General features: G+C 36.1%; 1 protein-coding gene across 1 annotated transcript in view; it reads right to left on the bottom strand.

Annotated features, from left to right (window-relative positions):
- SLC35F5 (solute carrier family 35 member F5) overlaps positions 1–16,089 on the bottom strand; it is a 37,550-nt gene extending 21,461 nt beyond the window's left edge. The window contains exons 1-7 of the mRNA XM_025934203.2: positions 15,788–16,089; positions 14,811–14,901; positions 14,523–14,664; positions 10,731–10,874; positions 7,844–7,906; positions 5,692–5,773; positions 4,718–4,908 (exon numbers count right to left, since the gene is read on the bottom strand). Coding sequence (XP_025789988.2) covers positions 4,718–4,908; positions 5,692–5,773; positions 7,844–7,906; positions 10,731–10,874; positions 14,523–14,664; positions 14,811–14,901; positions 15,788–15,827 — 753 coding nt within the window. The 5' untranslated portion in view covers positions 15,828–16,089. The remainder of the gene's footprint in view (positions 1–4,717; positions 4,909–5,691; positions 5,774–7,843; positions 7,907–10,730; positions 10,875–14,522; positions 14,665–14,810; positions 14,902–15,787) is intronic.
- Positions 16,090–16,325: the final 236 nt, after the last annotated feature.

Here is a 16,325-nt window from a genome sequence, read left to right as displayed (position 1 = left end):
GTGTGTTGGGGGCAGGTGTTCCAAAATTCATTTATTTTTACTGCTATTAGATATCCTAATGCCTATTATCACAACTCATTCATTTTTCTGTTAATGGATATTTTTTGACTATTTCAAACAATGATACTATGAACATTCTAGTGCATGCCTCCGGGTACATATGTGCATGAGTGCATATATATACTAAGAAGCAGACTGCTGGATCAAAGTCAATTAACTCCTCTCTGTTTTTGGCATCACTGTTACTTAGACATTCATATTCCACTGAAGAACGAATGTCCTCTTAAGAAAGGTACACCTCTTGATCTCTCTCAGAACTTTTAGTTACGTGAGTACTACAATTATTAGCATACACATTTCAGCGAAGCAACAAAGGCATATCTTAGACCACTGCTAGAAGGCAGCAGATAGCTGAGTCTAGTAGATTCATGTAGTCTACACTGTACTCAAAGTGAAAGCCAAACTATAGCAAAGTGATTCTGACACCATCTGTAGTTCTCTGACTCCCTAGATAATTTCACTTGACTTTCTAAATGAGAAAATGAGCTAACAATTGCTAAGATGAACAGTATCAAACATATATGGCAATAAAAGCCACAATCTGCTTGTGGTTCAAGTGCTAGAAAAGTAAGATTCTACTCTTAAGTATCTTTTGGAGATCTGTCTGCAAGAACCGATAAAACTTACAGGGTGATCATGAGCTTTCTGGACCCACTTTCCTTACCACTTTAACACATAAATACTCATTTTCCAGACAATCTCACTGTCTCTGCTAATACAAGATACAGAAATAAAAACAGATCGCTTAGGTAGCAGCCATTCAAACTCCTAAGAATTCATCATGAGTTATAAATAAACTCTTTCTAGAAAGACCTTCCTATTCTTCACCTCTCCCCATTCTCTGGCTTTCAAACCCAACGCACTCTTATCACAAAAGAAGATTCATCTCAATTACCCTCCAATAAAAATTAACCTTACAGTGTTTCACTTTATTATTCCAGAGTTGAGGACAACCACTTACTAATAAAATAATCTATCACAAATAAGTCATATATTTCATTATTTCATGAGTGATAAGTTATTTTAAAATTATCATAAAAGGTACTCTAGATAAGTACTATATGACCCAAATTATATCCTACAGAGAAAAATTAAAACACCACAAGTCCTCATGAGACAAAAGACATTCAAGGTGGACTGGCAAATACAGTAATCACTAACTCCTTCTGTCCTGCACTGTACATTAGCCACTAGCCACATGTAGCTACTGAGGAACTGAAAAGTAGCTAGCCTGAACTGAAATGTTTTGCAACTAAAACTGAAAAACTGAAGTTGAAAAGAAATAGAAACTTAAATAAAAATAGAAATTTAAATGAAATTGAAATGCTTAGAAGATTTTAGTACAGAAAAAGAATATAAACTATCTCAATCTTACACTAATAACATGTTAAAATATTTTATACATGGTGCATTAAATAAAAATATAGTATTAAAATTAACTTTACTTGTTTCTCTTAACTTGATTTCTCTTTTAAAAATTTTTAAAATATCATTTAAAAAATTTGGGGGGTGCCTGGGTGGCTCAGTCAGTTAAGCATCCAACTTCAGCTCACGTCATGATCTCAGGGTTTGTAGGTTCAAGCCCCACATTGGGCTCTGTGCTAACAGGTGACAGCCTGGAGCCTGCTTCGGATTCTGTGTCTCCCTCTCTCTCTGCCCCTCCCCAGCTCATGCTTTGTCTGTCTGTCTCTCTCTTTCTCTCTCTCAAAAATAAATAAACATTTTAATTTTTTTTTAATTTTTTCTAATTGTAGAAAATTCAAAAATACATAGGACAACCACATTTCAGGCTCATATTATATTTGTATTGAATAGCACTGCTCTAAACCTTATCAAAGCTTATCACTCTCTTAAATAAGGTTTCCAAAAAGCTTTATTATTCTTTCTATAGAAATGTCTTTACTAAATACTAACATAGCTTTTTAGGCTTGTAACTTATTTAGGTTTTATTCTATTCTATTCTATTCTTTTTTTTTTTTTTTAATTTTTTTTTTTCAACGTTTTTTATTTATTTTTGGGACAGAGAGAGACAGAGCATGAACGGGGGAGGGGCAGAGAGAGAGGGAGACACAGAATCGGAAGCAGGCTCCAGGCTCTGAGCCATCAGCCCAGGGCCCGATGTGGGGCTCGAACTCACGGACCGCGAGATCGTGACCTGGCTGAAGTCGGACGCTTAACCGACTGCGCCACCCAGGCGCCCCTATTCTATTCTATTCTATTCTATTCTATTCTATTCTATTCTATTCTATTCTATTCTATTTTAAAGACTACCAAAAGTGGAAACCACCCAAATGCAGATCAACGGATAAATAAACAAAACATGGTATATCCATACAATGAAATAGTATTCATCCTTTAAAAGGAAGAATGTTTTGGGGTACCTGGGTGGCTCAGTCAGTTAAAGCATCCAACTCTTGATTTCGGCTCAGGTGATGATTTCATGGTTCCTGAGTTCAAACTCTGCCTTGGGCTCCACACTGACAGTGTGGAGGCCTGCTTGGGATCCTCTCTCTGCCCTTCTCTCTCTGCCCTTCCCCCAGGCATGTGTGCATTCTCTCTCTCAAAACAAATAAACTTAAAAAAAAAAATTAAAAGGAAGAAAGTTCTGACACATGCTATGAGGATGAACCTTGAAGACTTTATGCTGAGGTAAGCCAGTCATAAAAGCAAAAACAGTATATGATTCCATTCATACAAGGTACTTAAGAGTGGTCAAATTCATAGTGACAGAAAGTAGAATGGTGGTTGTCAGAGGCTGGGGAAGATAATAAAGGGGACTTATTTAATGGATATAGAATTTCAGTTTTACACAATGAAAAATGTTCTGTTGATAGATGGTGGTGGTTGTACAACGATGTGAACGTACTTAATGCCACTAAAGCTATATACACTTAAAAATGGTTAAAATGAAAAAAAAAGGTTAAAATGGCAAATGTATAGCACATATATTTCATCACAATTTTTAAAAGGCTTTTTATATGCACATATCTATCTGTATATAAACCTGCTACATGGAATAGTACCTATGTAATGTATTTAATCTATGTAATACATTCTCTCAGAGTCATGAGTTGGAAAATTGCTTTATCCAAAGAAGGGAAATACAGTATTTCTTTTTAATAGGCAATAAGTTGTGTAATTCATGAGGTTTTCCTGTTTGCCTTTCCTTTTACCAATTTGCCTAGGGATAAACTGTGTGCTCATTTGAAGTAGCTTTCTTCCTTTAAATTGAAGTTCCTGATATAATCATCCTATTCCACAACCAGCTCCCCCCCTAAACAGACACACACACACACACACATACACACACACACTACCCATTTAATCTGGCTCTTATCTTTCCCTCTTTTTTTTTAAAGTGTATATATTTATTCTGAGAGAGACCATGAGCAAGGGAGGGGCAGAGAGACAGAGAGAGAGAATCCCAAGCAGGCTCCATGATGTCAGCACAGAGCCCAGTGTGAGGCCCAGTCTCATGAAGTGTGAGACAGTGACCTGAGGCAAAATCAAGAGTTGGACATTTAACCAACTGAGCCACCCAGGTTTAACTTTTACTATATAGATGCTTTTATTATTCTCCACCTCAAGTCTCATTTGAAAATTAGGTAACATATAATTAATAAATCTTAGTCTTACCTTACATTCTTTTAAAATAAGCAAACATTTGGAAATCCATATTAACAACATAATCCAAATGTATGAGCCTTACATTCTTTTAAAATAAGCAAACATTTGGAAATTCATATTAACAGCATAATCCAAATGTATGAGCTTTTTAGTATATATGTAATTATCATAACTCACAAAGATTTTCTGATTTGCACTGCTGAATATATTAATCAAAGTAACACTCAACTAGATGTTATCCAGGAAGAGGACAGAAAAAAGTGGGCTACGCAATGAGGCAAAACTGGGAAGTAAAAAAATCTTATAATCAGGCTAATGATATTGACATTAGCATGCATTATCTAGTGTTTAAAAAAGTTCAATATAAATTTAAATCTTATAGGCTCATACTAAAGAACCTTGGATTAGGCTGCTTCCAATGACATACACAGCAAAGAGCAATGAAATTCATTATTAAATTCTAAACTCCAGAGTTTTCACTAACTCAGACAAGTAATCCCAGCTTATTCATAAAGAGTATTTGCTACACGATTGTTCTATCATGAAATCTTAAGCACATTTTTCAGTTTCTATATTAATAAAGAAGCTATCAACAATACTACAAAAAATTCTGTAGAAATGTTTACTATGAGTAGTTGCTAAAATATTTGACCACATTTACATGAATTTATTATACAACCACCAAACCACTTTTTTGACAAAATCAATGCATACAGTAAACTCTTCTCTGGGTATTTATTAGCCCTTGTATACATCATAGTATAAAATAACTATTAATTATTCTGACCCTGAAGCAATGTCAAATTCCAAATATATACAGAAGTAGCTATAATGTTATAGTAATTACCGAATTCTCTGAGGTATGGCAAGCAATTATTGACTCTGATCCTCAAATTCCCCAATGATGCCAGATAGCTGAGTTTAAAGTCACGATTAAGCAAACTAACAGTATTACACTTAAATAGCAACTGTTGGTATGTACACGGTCTTAAAATTCAAGTTCTAAACATATAATAAAGAGAAGACCTACCACAAAGCAAAAAAAAAAGCTAATTTTTGCTACTTGAGTTGCAGTAAGTTTCCCTACAGTTTTGAGTAAGGATTCTTGTTCTTTCACAGTAGGATGTGACATGCGAGACAGCTTGGCTTCCAATGCATGGCTTGATGGAAGCTGTCGAATCTCCATGATATTACTGAACCTTACACGAGACTTTTTGGGAGCTTAAAAGGAAAAGTATAATACAAAATCATTAAATGTCTCCCCTCACATCCAACAAAACCCATAAATTTTAATTTACTGATAAATGTGTATCCTTTAATCCATATATGATCAGACTTGGACAGCAAAGAAAAGCAGTTATATTATTAACTGGAGCAGCTCTGCTCAAAGGGTTAACAGGAAAATGGTTTTCATCTATAAAAATGTTTTAAAGGCTTTAAAATGAGACCAAATATTCAAACAAGGGTTCTGCAATTATGTACATATATTGCCTGGCCAGGATTATAGTATGGTTATTATTTTAGCATTTATTGTGTAACTTTACTTGGATTTTTCCTCATAGATACCCAATTTACGAGAATTATTTTCCTGGTCAAGCATGCGGAACACTCCTCTAGAGGTTCACTCTTTGCAAGAGAGTATTATGGATAAACACTGTCTTACACTGAAGCTGACATTCTTTGCACCATTCACAGATACAAGAAACTCATAATTTGCTATTAGGGGTGTTTAGTGGCATGGCTGAAGAGGACACTGTCCATTTGAAAATATATATATAATAAAACCATACAGATTTCTGATATTTTCAAATTATTTCTAGCTGAATTAATAAAACCTTCTAGACAAAACTTCTGGAAGACTACAGGCCAAGCCAACACCACATGGAAAAGAAGAAATGCCAGGTGATCCTAGTTAACCCACAAAATCACTAAGTTTGGGGATGGTTTAAATGAAACTAAAATTTCTTCCCATTTCTAAGTTATAAAATTCTAAATTTTGCTTACTTTTTTCAGTATCAATGTTTGTGTTCTCAGGTTTTTCACTTGGAATATCATGAAATTTCACAGGAACATACAAAGGTTCACTCTAGAATGTAACAAAAACAGAAACAAATATAAACAGCAAATATAATAGTTGATATATTGTCTAAAATTTAAGATGAGAGTATATAGTCATATATACCGCTCAAAACACAGCTGTTCACCACCATATTTACAGAGAATTTTCCAAAATATATTGGAACAGCATTGGTACATTATGATATTTAGCCTTTAAATGTTATAAAAACAGACCCCTTTCTCAAGCTAACAGATTATCTCCTATTCCTTTTCATGTATTCTTTTAACAAATACATGCTAAATTTCTACTATGTCAGAAACCGTTATAGATCACGGGGCTATAAAAGTGAAAGAAGACAAAGTCTCTGTCATCAATGATCATGTAGGTTAAAGGGGAAGGCAGACAATAAAGAGATAATTAAGTATATAATGTGTAAATATCTGCCAAATTATTTCCTCTTATTACTTAAAATTCAACTGAAGGTTAAGATTCCTAAAACTATTACAGGTTTAATGGACAGAGAAAAAAATGGCTACCACTTATCAGTTCCTGCAATGCACTAGACACCAAGTCCAGAGCAGTTAAACATATATTTCCCATTAGTCCTCATAACAACCTCATAAAATGGTATTTAAAAAAACTTGGCGCACCTGGGTGGCTCAGGTGGTTGAGCATCTGATTCTTGATTTCAGCTCAGGTCATAATCTCACAGTTGTGGGATCAAACCGAATTGGGCTCCAGGCTGAGCCTGCTTAGGATTCTCTCTCTCTAGCTCTCTCTCTGCCTCTCCCCACCCCACTCACCCCTCTCACTCACAAAATAAATAAATAAACATTAAAAAAATACTTTTATAGAAGCCGAGATATAAAATAATCAAGTGGTAGACAACAGAACTACCAGGTTTATCTAACCATGCGTTAAAGGTCTATGTTTTTAAATGGTTCTGAATTCTTCTGTTTTTACAAATGTTCTTTAAATGATCTATATTTAAGGCACAATTCTTTAACTAGGCTGTTTCTTAAATTAACAGAAAATGTTTTAATTTCCCTTTAGCTCTTGGCATAGAACTCTGCCAATGAAAAATATTCAGTAAATGAAGAGGCAACAGGATCTTAAAAAAGACATAGTCTCTTCATTCACTAAACTTTTCATTACAGCATTTGGTCTAGAAAATTTTGACATATCCATCTCACAGATAACAGCAAAAATCAGTAGAAGAGTAGTTATAAGAATAGTCTGCCACCTCAAGTCTTCCTTCTACGCTGATAGAGGCAACTGATATTAACCTTGCTGATTTTAAAGATCCCAGACAAAAGAAATGAGATTTTCTCTAAGCTTCATAAATTCTTTAGAGCATCTGGTAGCCTATCCTGCATACAACTACAGTTCTAAAAGGCAAACAATAATAAAGTCACCACACTAGTACTTTATAAACTGGTGTTAAACTTTAGAGTAACATTAAAATTTTTATAAGATAGAATGCCACATTTGGACCAATACATTTTACAGAAAGGCCTTAACAATGATCTACAAAAACCCAGATTTCTACATACTTTCTCTCCAACTAGATTATAAATGCTTAAAATAAGTGAATATGTTAATTACTTTACTGGTTCACTTATTATCTCTTTCCCCCTCCCCAAACACACACTCTCACACACTAGAACATAAGCTATATCTCTAGAGCCTAGAACAAGTGCTTAACAAATATTAAGTGCTCTTAAAATTTGTATAAAAATTTGTGGAATAAATAATCTGCTTATATATTGTCAGTGTCCAGCAAATATATTTGTTTCTAAGTGATAATAATAATAATGAACACAAAGTGACAAAGTTAGTAAGAAACAAAGGACAAAGGACTGTCCCTTAGTATTTTCACTCCATAACCAATATACTCTTCCCCTCCCTCTTTAGAAGGTGGAATTGCTTACTTCTAGGTCCCAGGAAACAAAGTACTAAGTTACAATTCTTATGGAAGGCACCCAGTTTTAAGATATATCTATATCTTAATATAGTGGTGCTATAAAGCTATTTTAGTCCTTCCTGTCATGGCTCAATTCCACCCATTCCACTTCTGATGAGAAAAAAAGCACTTACCAAAGAACTATTCATAGTTGTATCTGTTGTGCAAGCAGCAAAGTACCCTTCAGCATCTGCAAACTACAGATAATGGGACATAAAATACGATTAAACTCATGTTATAAAGTAAGGCTGCTGTCATTCACAGCTCAAAGGAACAGAATCAAGAATCAAGAGTAGACCTTTAAGAGTATAATTATTAATAAAAATAGCAGCTAATGCCAAGTATTCAATCATGCAAGGTAGGTATTATCAACTTCATTTTACTGATGAAGAAACTGAAGCTGAGAGATTTCATCTAAGTGACAGAGCCAGGATTAAAATTCAAGTCAGTCTAAATACAAAACTTACAACCTTTTCACAATACTATTATAACATTTCAGATTGGCAGGAAAAGGACAGGTGGGTTAGTGAAAAAGACAAAAAACATCTTAGTGTTACACTGATAACAGTATTAACACCAAGAACCCCCTAAATGGATCTCAGGGCCTGGACTGCACTTGGGAGAACTCTGGGCTAGTGCTGCAGAAGCATGCTTTTATTCATACCCACAGCTACCCTATTATCTCTGCTTAAAGTCTGAAGAAGTTAAATAACTTGCTCAAGGTCAACAACAAGCAAATGACAGAACAAGATTCAAACACCAAAGCCCAGGCTCTTAAAAGAATTCTTATAAGTCAATAAGAAGGAGTCAATGTAGAAAAATAAACAAGATATAGACAACTCAAAAAGAATTCTATTACACAACAAATAAAAGAAAAAGCTACCAAAAGCAGGCAGATTAAACAAAGTATCACTGTTCACCTGTCAAATTAATAAATGTTGGGGTTTGGTAAGGATTCAATCACATGCATTGCTAACAGTGATATGAAATATAGACAGTAATTTAGCAGTAAGAAGCAAAAGCCTGAAAAATGGCATTAGTTTTTATCCAGCAATTAGGCTTTGCAAAATTTATCCTAAGTAAATAACTACAGATGTGTATAAAAAATATTCCTATTTATTTACATCAAAAGAGAAAGTGAAAACAACCTAATTATCAAGGAACAGTTAAACAAAATAGAAAAGATAATAACAAATGTTTATTTATTGGCCTGGAAAAGTGTTTATGATATATTGTTACATGGAAGGCAAAATCAGGTTAGACAATGATATTAAACTTATTTCTACTATAATTTTAAATATATGCACATTAATACACAGCTCTAGAAAGTATCAAATATATATAGTGGTGTTAGAATGGTGAGATTATGGACAGACTATTCTTGTTCTTCTTATTACCATAATTTGTCTTCAACAATAAACATTCATCACTACTATAAAAAAAACATTAAAAAATGTTCTAGGAATACTACATTATTGTTCATGATATACCACTAAGAACAGAAAGCCAGTTGTAAAACAGGACATAATGGTACAATTCCAATTTATAAAATATAAAATGAAAATACATGAAAAAGAATGGCAGGATATATGCCAAAATACTCTGGGGTTATTCTGTGAATGTTGGAATTACTTATTTTCTTCTTTTTGTCCCTCTGTATTTTCTAAATTTTCAATAATGTGCATGTATTATATACACATAACATATTCCTACATGTAATACTACAATGTATACACATTTCTATAATGTACATTACCTTTGCAAAGTAAAAAATAGAACGTGTTCATTAGAAAAGACAATAAATAATACTAGTCTAATGCACAAAAAATAATACACACCAAAAAAATAAAAGAGAAAGAAAGTATTTGGAAAGAGTGGGGAATGGGAGTTAGTTATTATTTAATGGATAGAGTTTCTGTTCAGGATAATGAAGAAGTTCTGGAGATGGATAGTGGTGATGGCTGCACAGCAAAGAGAATATATTTAATGCCAGCAAGCATTTAAAATGTTCATTATATGACACTATACATTTATTTTTATTTTTTAATTTATTTTGGGGGGGGGAGAGAGAGAGAGAGAGAGAGAGAGAATGAGGGGAGGGGCAGAGAGAGAGCAGGAACAGAGGATCTGAAGCAGACTCCGTGCTGACAGCAATGAGCCTGATGCAGGGCTCGAATCCACAAACTGTGAGATCATGACCTAAGACAAAGTGGGACGTTCAACCAGCTGAGCCACCAAAGTGTCTCTATGCCACTATACATTTAAAAATGGTTAAAATTGTAAATTTTATGCCATCTATATCTAACTACAATAAAAAAGGGTGGGGAGAAAAGGGGCTAAAATGGTAAATCTGATGTCATGCATATTCTATCACAATTTTAAAAGAAGAGAAAAGGAGAGAGATGGGAAAAAGAAGAGAATGTAAGAGGCAGTTTAATATTCTTCACTCTCAAAAATTCAGTGTCTACTTCTACAAGGAAGATACATCACTATATAAACTGCCATTTCTCTCAACTCTATGAATCAGCACATTATGTGCTGATTATCAATGAAAGAATGTAATTTGGTTAGCCAAACATCTGAAACATGGCCTAAATATGCTATTCTCATTTCAATAAATAAAACCTTGAATTCATTTCTACAATCAACTTTACCACTAATTAGATGCTATTCAACCCGTGTGCAAATGACCAAAGACTCCAGATATTCTTCTTACTCCTCACTTTCATCTTCATCTCCACATTAATTGACTTAGGCCAGCTCAATAATTTTTAACAACTCAAAGGATGTTATGAGGTAACAGCAAGAAAGTGATTATGCACCTTTGATTTCTCATAAGATATTTTGATACCAGGTTGATTAGAAGAAGAATTTAAAATTTTGGACAAAAGTCGGTTTCTCTTATGTTATCTTCATTCATTTTAGCAACTTGAAATTTGACAGTCCTTTGAGACACTACTAACTTTACATTTTGAAAAAATAAATCCCCTCTCCAACAAGCACTAAAAATTTAAAACTTACAAAAGCAGCATGCTTTCCTCGAAATCCTCTTGTACACTGTTGTCTCCATGGCTTCCAAATAATAAAGCCCAAAAGGTATAGAACAAACATAGATGTTTTTGCAAAGGTGCTGAAGAACGGCTTGTTGTACTGAGTAAAAACATACTGTAGAGGAAAAATTTACAGAAACTATGAAATGACTTTAAACCTTATTACTTATCTCTAATAAAATAAGCCTATTACATGATTTTTAACTCTAGAAGTTCAAGTGAAACAGAAAATCAAAAAGGATTATGAAAATATTTTATACTCATTTCTAAATATTGTATTTGCTTATATACAAAGAATATTCCCAAACAAAACAGCAACAACTTCCAAAAAAAATGTTCTGTTCAACATGCATCAAAAACCTACTATGCAAGAAAGAGTACTTGTGCTAAAGGCTAAGGAAAAATAAGACAGCCTTTCTTTTCATATATTTATGAAAAGAACAGCATAATGTGTTAAGTACCACAATAGGGGTATACAGGTACCATGGAATTACCAAAGGGAGACAGACCATTTTGAGGATTATGGAAGTTTCCTAAGAGAAGCTATTCTTGAGCTGAGTGTGGGGGACTGAATAATAGCCCAGAGGAAACAGCATAAAGGAAGGTAATAAAGCAGAATAGTGTATGAATAAAACTGCATGAAGTTTAATAGTTAGGAAATTATATAAAACCTGTCACCTTCATTTAACTTAGAACTCATGATTTTCTTGTTTCCTAAAAAAATATTCCTAGTTATGTATACTGAAAGGCCTGGAAAAAATGACCCAGGAGGAGTAGGCACCTATAGAATCCTGATGGTAATCTGTATTATCCTGCACTAAAAGAAACCATGGGTTCTTAAAGAAATGACCAAATCCAAGTATGGAGCAGGAAAAGTACCAGATGAGCCTGGGGCATCTTACACCAGAAAACAAATAGGATGTTAAAGATTAATAGGATCATACTGAAAGGACAGTAGAGCCAATTTGAAGGGGCCCCCACTGGTCAAAGATAGGACAGTTTAAGCATAAAACGGAGTAACTACAATTGTCTGAAACACAGTAAATATACAAAAATCCATGAATGTATAATGACACTCTATGGTTACTAATGGAAGTTGCTAAGCAACATTACTCTAAAATGAACAAAAGAAAAGAATCAAGATTTATTCAACCCTTCCTATATGAAACATGTTTCAGGATAACCACATAGTAGTTACAGAAAGCTCTCCGTAAAGAATTCCAGCTAATAAATGCAGAAGTAATGACCCTTAGAAAAATCATCATTTTACAACCCCTAAATGAAATAGTCCATCAAGAGAATAATCATATGCATAACTGACTACTACCTAAAGGTTGGTAAGAAATTTTATAGTGCCAAAGTTGGCATCACCCAAAGTAAGACTTGCAGCCATTTGTGACTCATGTGTTATCACGGGAAGTACCCAGTTCCACCAAGGTATTTTTCCCGAAAAACTGAACCTGAATCAAATCAAGGCTTAACCTAAGTACCATTTTACAGGAAGTAAGCGAAAAGGAGGAGCAAGTTAAATGACACCCCAAGGAAACAATCAGCAAAATTTGGAATGTGTGTTATGAAGTGAATATGTATGTCTTCCCCAAGTTCATATGTTAAAATCCTAACCCCTAATGTGATGGTATTTGGAGGTGAGGCTTTTGGAGATAACTAAGGACAGAAGCCTCATGGATGGAATTAGTGCCTTATAAAGACACCACAGAATGCTGCCCTTTCTGCCTTGAGAGGACACAGTGAGAACACTGCCACCTAAGATCCAGGAAGCATATCCTCACCAGACACTGCATCTGCCAGTGCCTTGATCTTGAGCTCTCCAGGCCACAGATGTGAGAAATAAATGTTTGTTGTCTGAGTCACCCAGGCTAATGGCAGTCTTGTTGTGATACCCAGAATGTGATATATCCTATAGGAAAAATGATCCAGCTTTTCTGACAAATTAATAGCATGATTTTTAAAAAAGGCAGGGGTGGGGGAGTACAGTTAAGGAACAAAAGTGAATTAAAAGCAATTTGAATATGGATCAGGTACCAGATGATTTTAAGAAATTATAATTTTGTTAGATATGTTAATGGCAGAGTGATCATATTTTTAAAAATTAGGACCTTTCAGTTTGAGGTGAATATGAAAAAATTTATAGGTGAAAGGATAAGTGGCTAGAATGTGCTTTAAAATAGTCCAGGAAAACATGTCTGGGAGGTTGGTAAGAGAAGATTGGCAAAATTTGATAGTTGTTAGGTATATGAAGATCCATTATACCATTCTCTCTACTTTGTAGATGTTAGAAAATTTTTATAATACAAAGATTGATTTTCTTGTTGAAATGCACAATATATCTCAAAAGTTTAATGAGCATATTTGGCTGAAAAATTAGACACACCATATATGCTCTTGGATAACAAAATTATAAAATATTATCTTATCAACAGATTGGAATTGCTTAAGTTATAATTTGATCAGGTCCTCTTCTGTCCTAAATTTTATTACCAGATAAATAAAAATAAAACCATTTATTTAAAACTAAAATAAATTTTTAAAGATAGGCTTATTTCCCTGTCAACATTAAAGAGATTTCTTTGTGGTTAAACTACAGAATGTTAATCTAAAAAAAAAAAAGTTATAGAAGAGTGAAAAATAAATGGCTGTTGTATTCCAGAGCCTACTTCCAAAACAGCTAAAAATTTATTTATTCATTGGCTACAATGTCAATATCAATAATTTACTTAGCTATGATGTGAGATGACCAGCAGTAGCAAACTGCTTTTTTTCACATTTAAGTTCATTTTATAAATGCTAGTTTCCTTTTGTATATTAGCCTTAAGACTGCAACATGTAAGTTGAAAAGTAATTTCTGAAAGTGAAACTTCTTTATAAAAAGCATGTCTTTTTATAGAGATTAACTAAACAAATAAAAATAACTACATATATAATTAGAAAGAAAAACTACTTTGTGCACTCAAAATAACACATTACTATCACGAGTACTCTGATAAAGGCAAAATAAAATTTAACTGAATGCGCTGTGTACCACGTATTTTACAATGTTTGAATTGGCAAATGTATAACTGTGCATGCACTCATGCATATGCACAATAATGAAAACTCTGATCACTTTCACTCATTTGTCCAAAAGCATTCTTACTATCCACTAAATGGTGACAAATGGTTTTGCATCCTAGATACTTGTTCCACTAGAAAATAGTATTTATAAACAACAGCAAAAACCCTGAATTTACTAGAAAACAGCAGATACATATTCAAATATTAAGAAAACATGCACATAGTCTCATTTTTTGTAAATAACTCTCTAGAAGACAGATGAAAACTCTACGATACAAAAAAGAGTATCTTTTCTTTCAACTTGAATTGACACGAATTCACTTATCAAAGAAAATATAAGTAATTCAACATTCAAAATACTGCTTTTTTAAAAAAAATATTTTTATGTTTATTTTATTTTTGAAGGAGAGACAGAGCATGAGCAGGGCAGGGGCAGAGAAAGAGGGTGACCCCGAATCTGAAGCAGGCTCCAGGCTCCAAAATGTCAGCACAGAGCCGGAAGCGGGGCTGGAACTCCCAAACCGTGAGATCATGACCTGAGACGAAGTTGGATGCTCAACTGACTGAGCCACCCAGGCGCCCCCAAAATACTGCTTGAAGTAAGCACGAGAGATAGAAATGATTAGAGATACTGCAGATTGACAGCAGCATTACTAGAATGCAACATCATTCCTACACAAGAATTACATACCGAAGTAAGTTCTGAGGATGCGACCCATATCACATCAACAAGTAGGAGAATAACAATCCCAAGAGCCATTCTCCTGCGCTGGGTGAAACCACTGCTCTGGGAATTCATCCGGTTCATGATAAATACACACACCATCTGCAGTCTGTTTTGTAGAAAATACAGATCCCATTAGAGAAGATTTCGAAAAATAACCATAGAAAATGAGAAATTCGCGTAAGAGAAACAAACATCACTTGTTAGCTAAGGTTCATTTTGAAGGTCACACGGTAAATTAAAAGTTGGATTTACCTTACTTTGAAGGCCTTTCTGAGATCTTCAAGAGCAATGCCTGAAAACTTGGCAGATCTGAGTCTAAAAGGAGGTAAAGAACTCAGCGCACCTAAAAACAACCATAAAATGATGATTACGAAAACATCAACGACTCAAAATAAAGTTCATCACATCTTTTTTAACTCTTAAAATTCAAAATGAAGAAATGAAAAGAAAAATACCTAAGTGTGTTAAATACAATTGACACTATTCTCTAGCCTCTAATGGTATTCACTGTATACTTCAAATTATATTCAGAAACGTACACAGTACAGAAAAAAAAAAAAAAAAAGGCCAGTATTCAACAAACGGCAGTATTTAACAATAGTTAACTACTGGTAAATAGCTCCTCCAAGTTTCGTAAATACACAACTCCATTCGCCTCTCCCTACAGAGGAATCCACAGGGGGCAAGGTCTAGACTCGCGCCTGTTTCTGAGTGTCTTCTTCTCGGTCCCCTGTCTCTTGGCAGGGGAGTTTGATTATTTGAGAGGAAGTGATTTGTTTTGAGTCTTGAGGGCACGTTTCCAAACGCCTCACGTGGTAGAAGGGGAGGATACTCCACGCTCCCGCACCCACCCCTGCCTGTCACCGCATCTACTTTCTTTAGATCGAAAGAGAAATTCACGAGACGAGTGAGGAAACAGCTGTTAAAGGGAATCCTCTTCCTTTGAGGGAAAAAAAAAAAAAAAAAAAAAAAAAGTTAAGCCGGTGACGCCTCCTCAGGGAGTGAGAAAAAGCCCGGAGGCGGCGCTCGAGCAGCTCCCACTAGTGCCTGACTCCTCACCAGGCTCACACGCCCCTGTCAGCCTTCCCCTCACGCCGCCCCTCGGAGACCAGTACCATTTCGGCCAGGGCGCTCCGACAGCCACCAACAGCTGGGGGTGGGGCCGTTCGTGGACACTCGGTGCCGGTTTGGGCGCAGGTTGATTTCGCGGCCCTCCCCTGCCTGCCTACCTGGCCTTCCTGCCCCGCGATGGTGTCGTGGCGGCACCATGAGCGGCCTCGGCCCGGACCCGCCGCCGCCCAGCGCCACGGCCGCGGCCTCGGACTCACAGAGCTGTCGCGGCGCCTGACATTGCGCTGCGCTGGAGGCCCAGCACCTGAAGCCGCGGTGTCCCTCGGGGCGAGGCTGCGGACGCCACCCAGCCCCACTCGGCCCAGAAGGGCGGGAGTGGGCGAGGGGAAGGGACCGCTCAGGCAGCGATGGCCGCGGAGGCCCGAAGCTGGACCCCGGCCACGCCCCCAGCCGGCCAGACTGCCCCTCCGCCCCGCCCCCCCAGCCCGATGGCGGCGGCGCTGAGGTTACGTCACGGCGGCGCGACGGCCCACCGCGCGTGGGCGCGTCTCCAAGGTGACTTGGCTGCTTGGAGCGGAGTACTACAGGCTGCAAGGGCGCGGAGCTCGAAGACTATTCCGTGACGCTGGGGAGGAGCGGAGATAGAAGAAGTAAAGCAGGGTGTGGTGGAAGAAGAGGGAAGCGGGCGTGGGTGGC

Source organism: Puma concolor, chromosome C1 (assembly GCF_028749965.1).
Source record: "Puma concolor isolate L17-30 chromosome C1, mPumCon1.1.hap2, whole genome shotgun sequence".
Classification (NCBI taxonomy): Eukaryota; Metazoa; Chordata; class Mammalia; order Carnivora; family Felidae; genus Puma; species Puma concolor.
The sequence above is the reverse complement of the archived record's forward strand: the minus strand, read 5'-3'. Positions and strand labels throughout refer to the sequence as shown.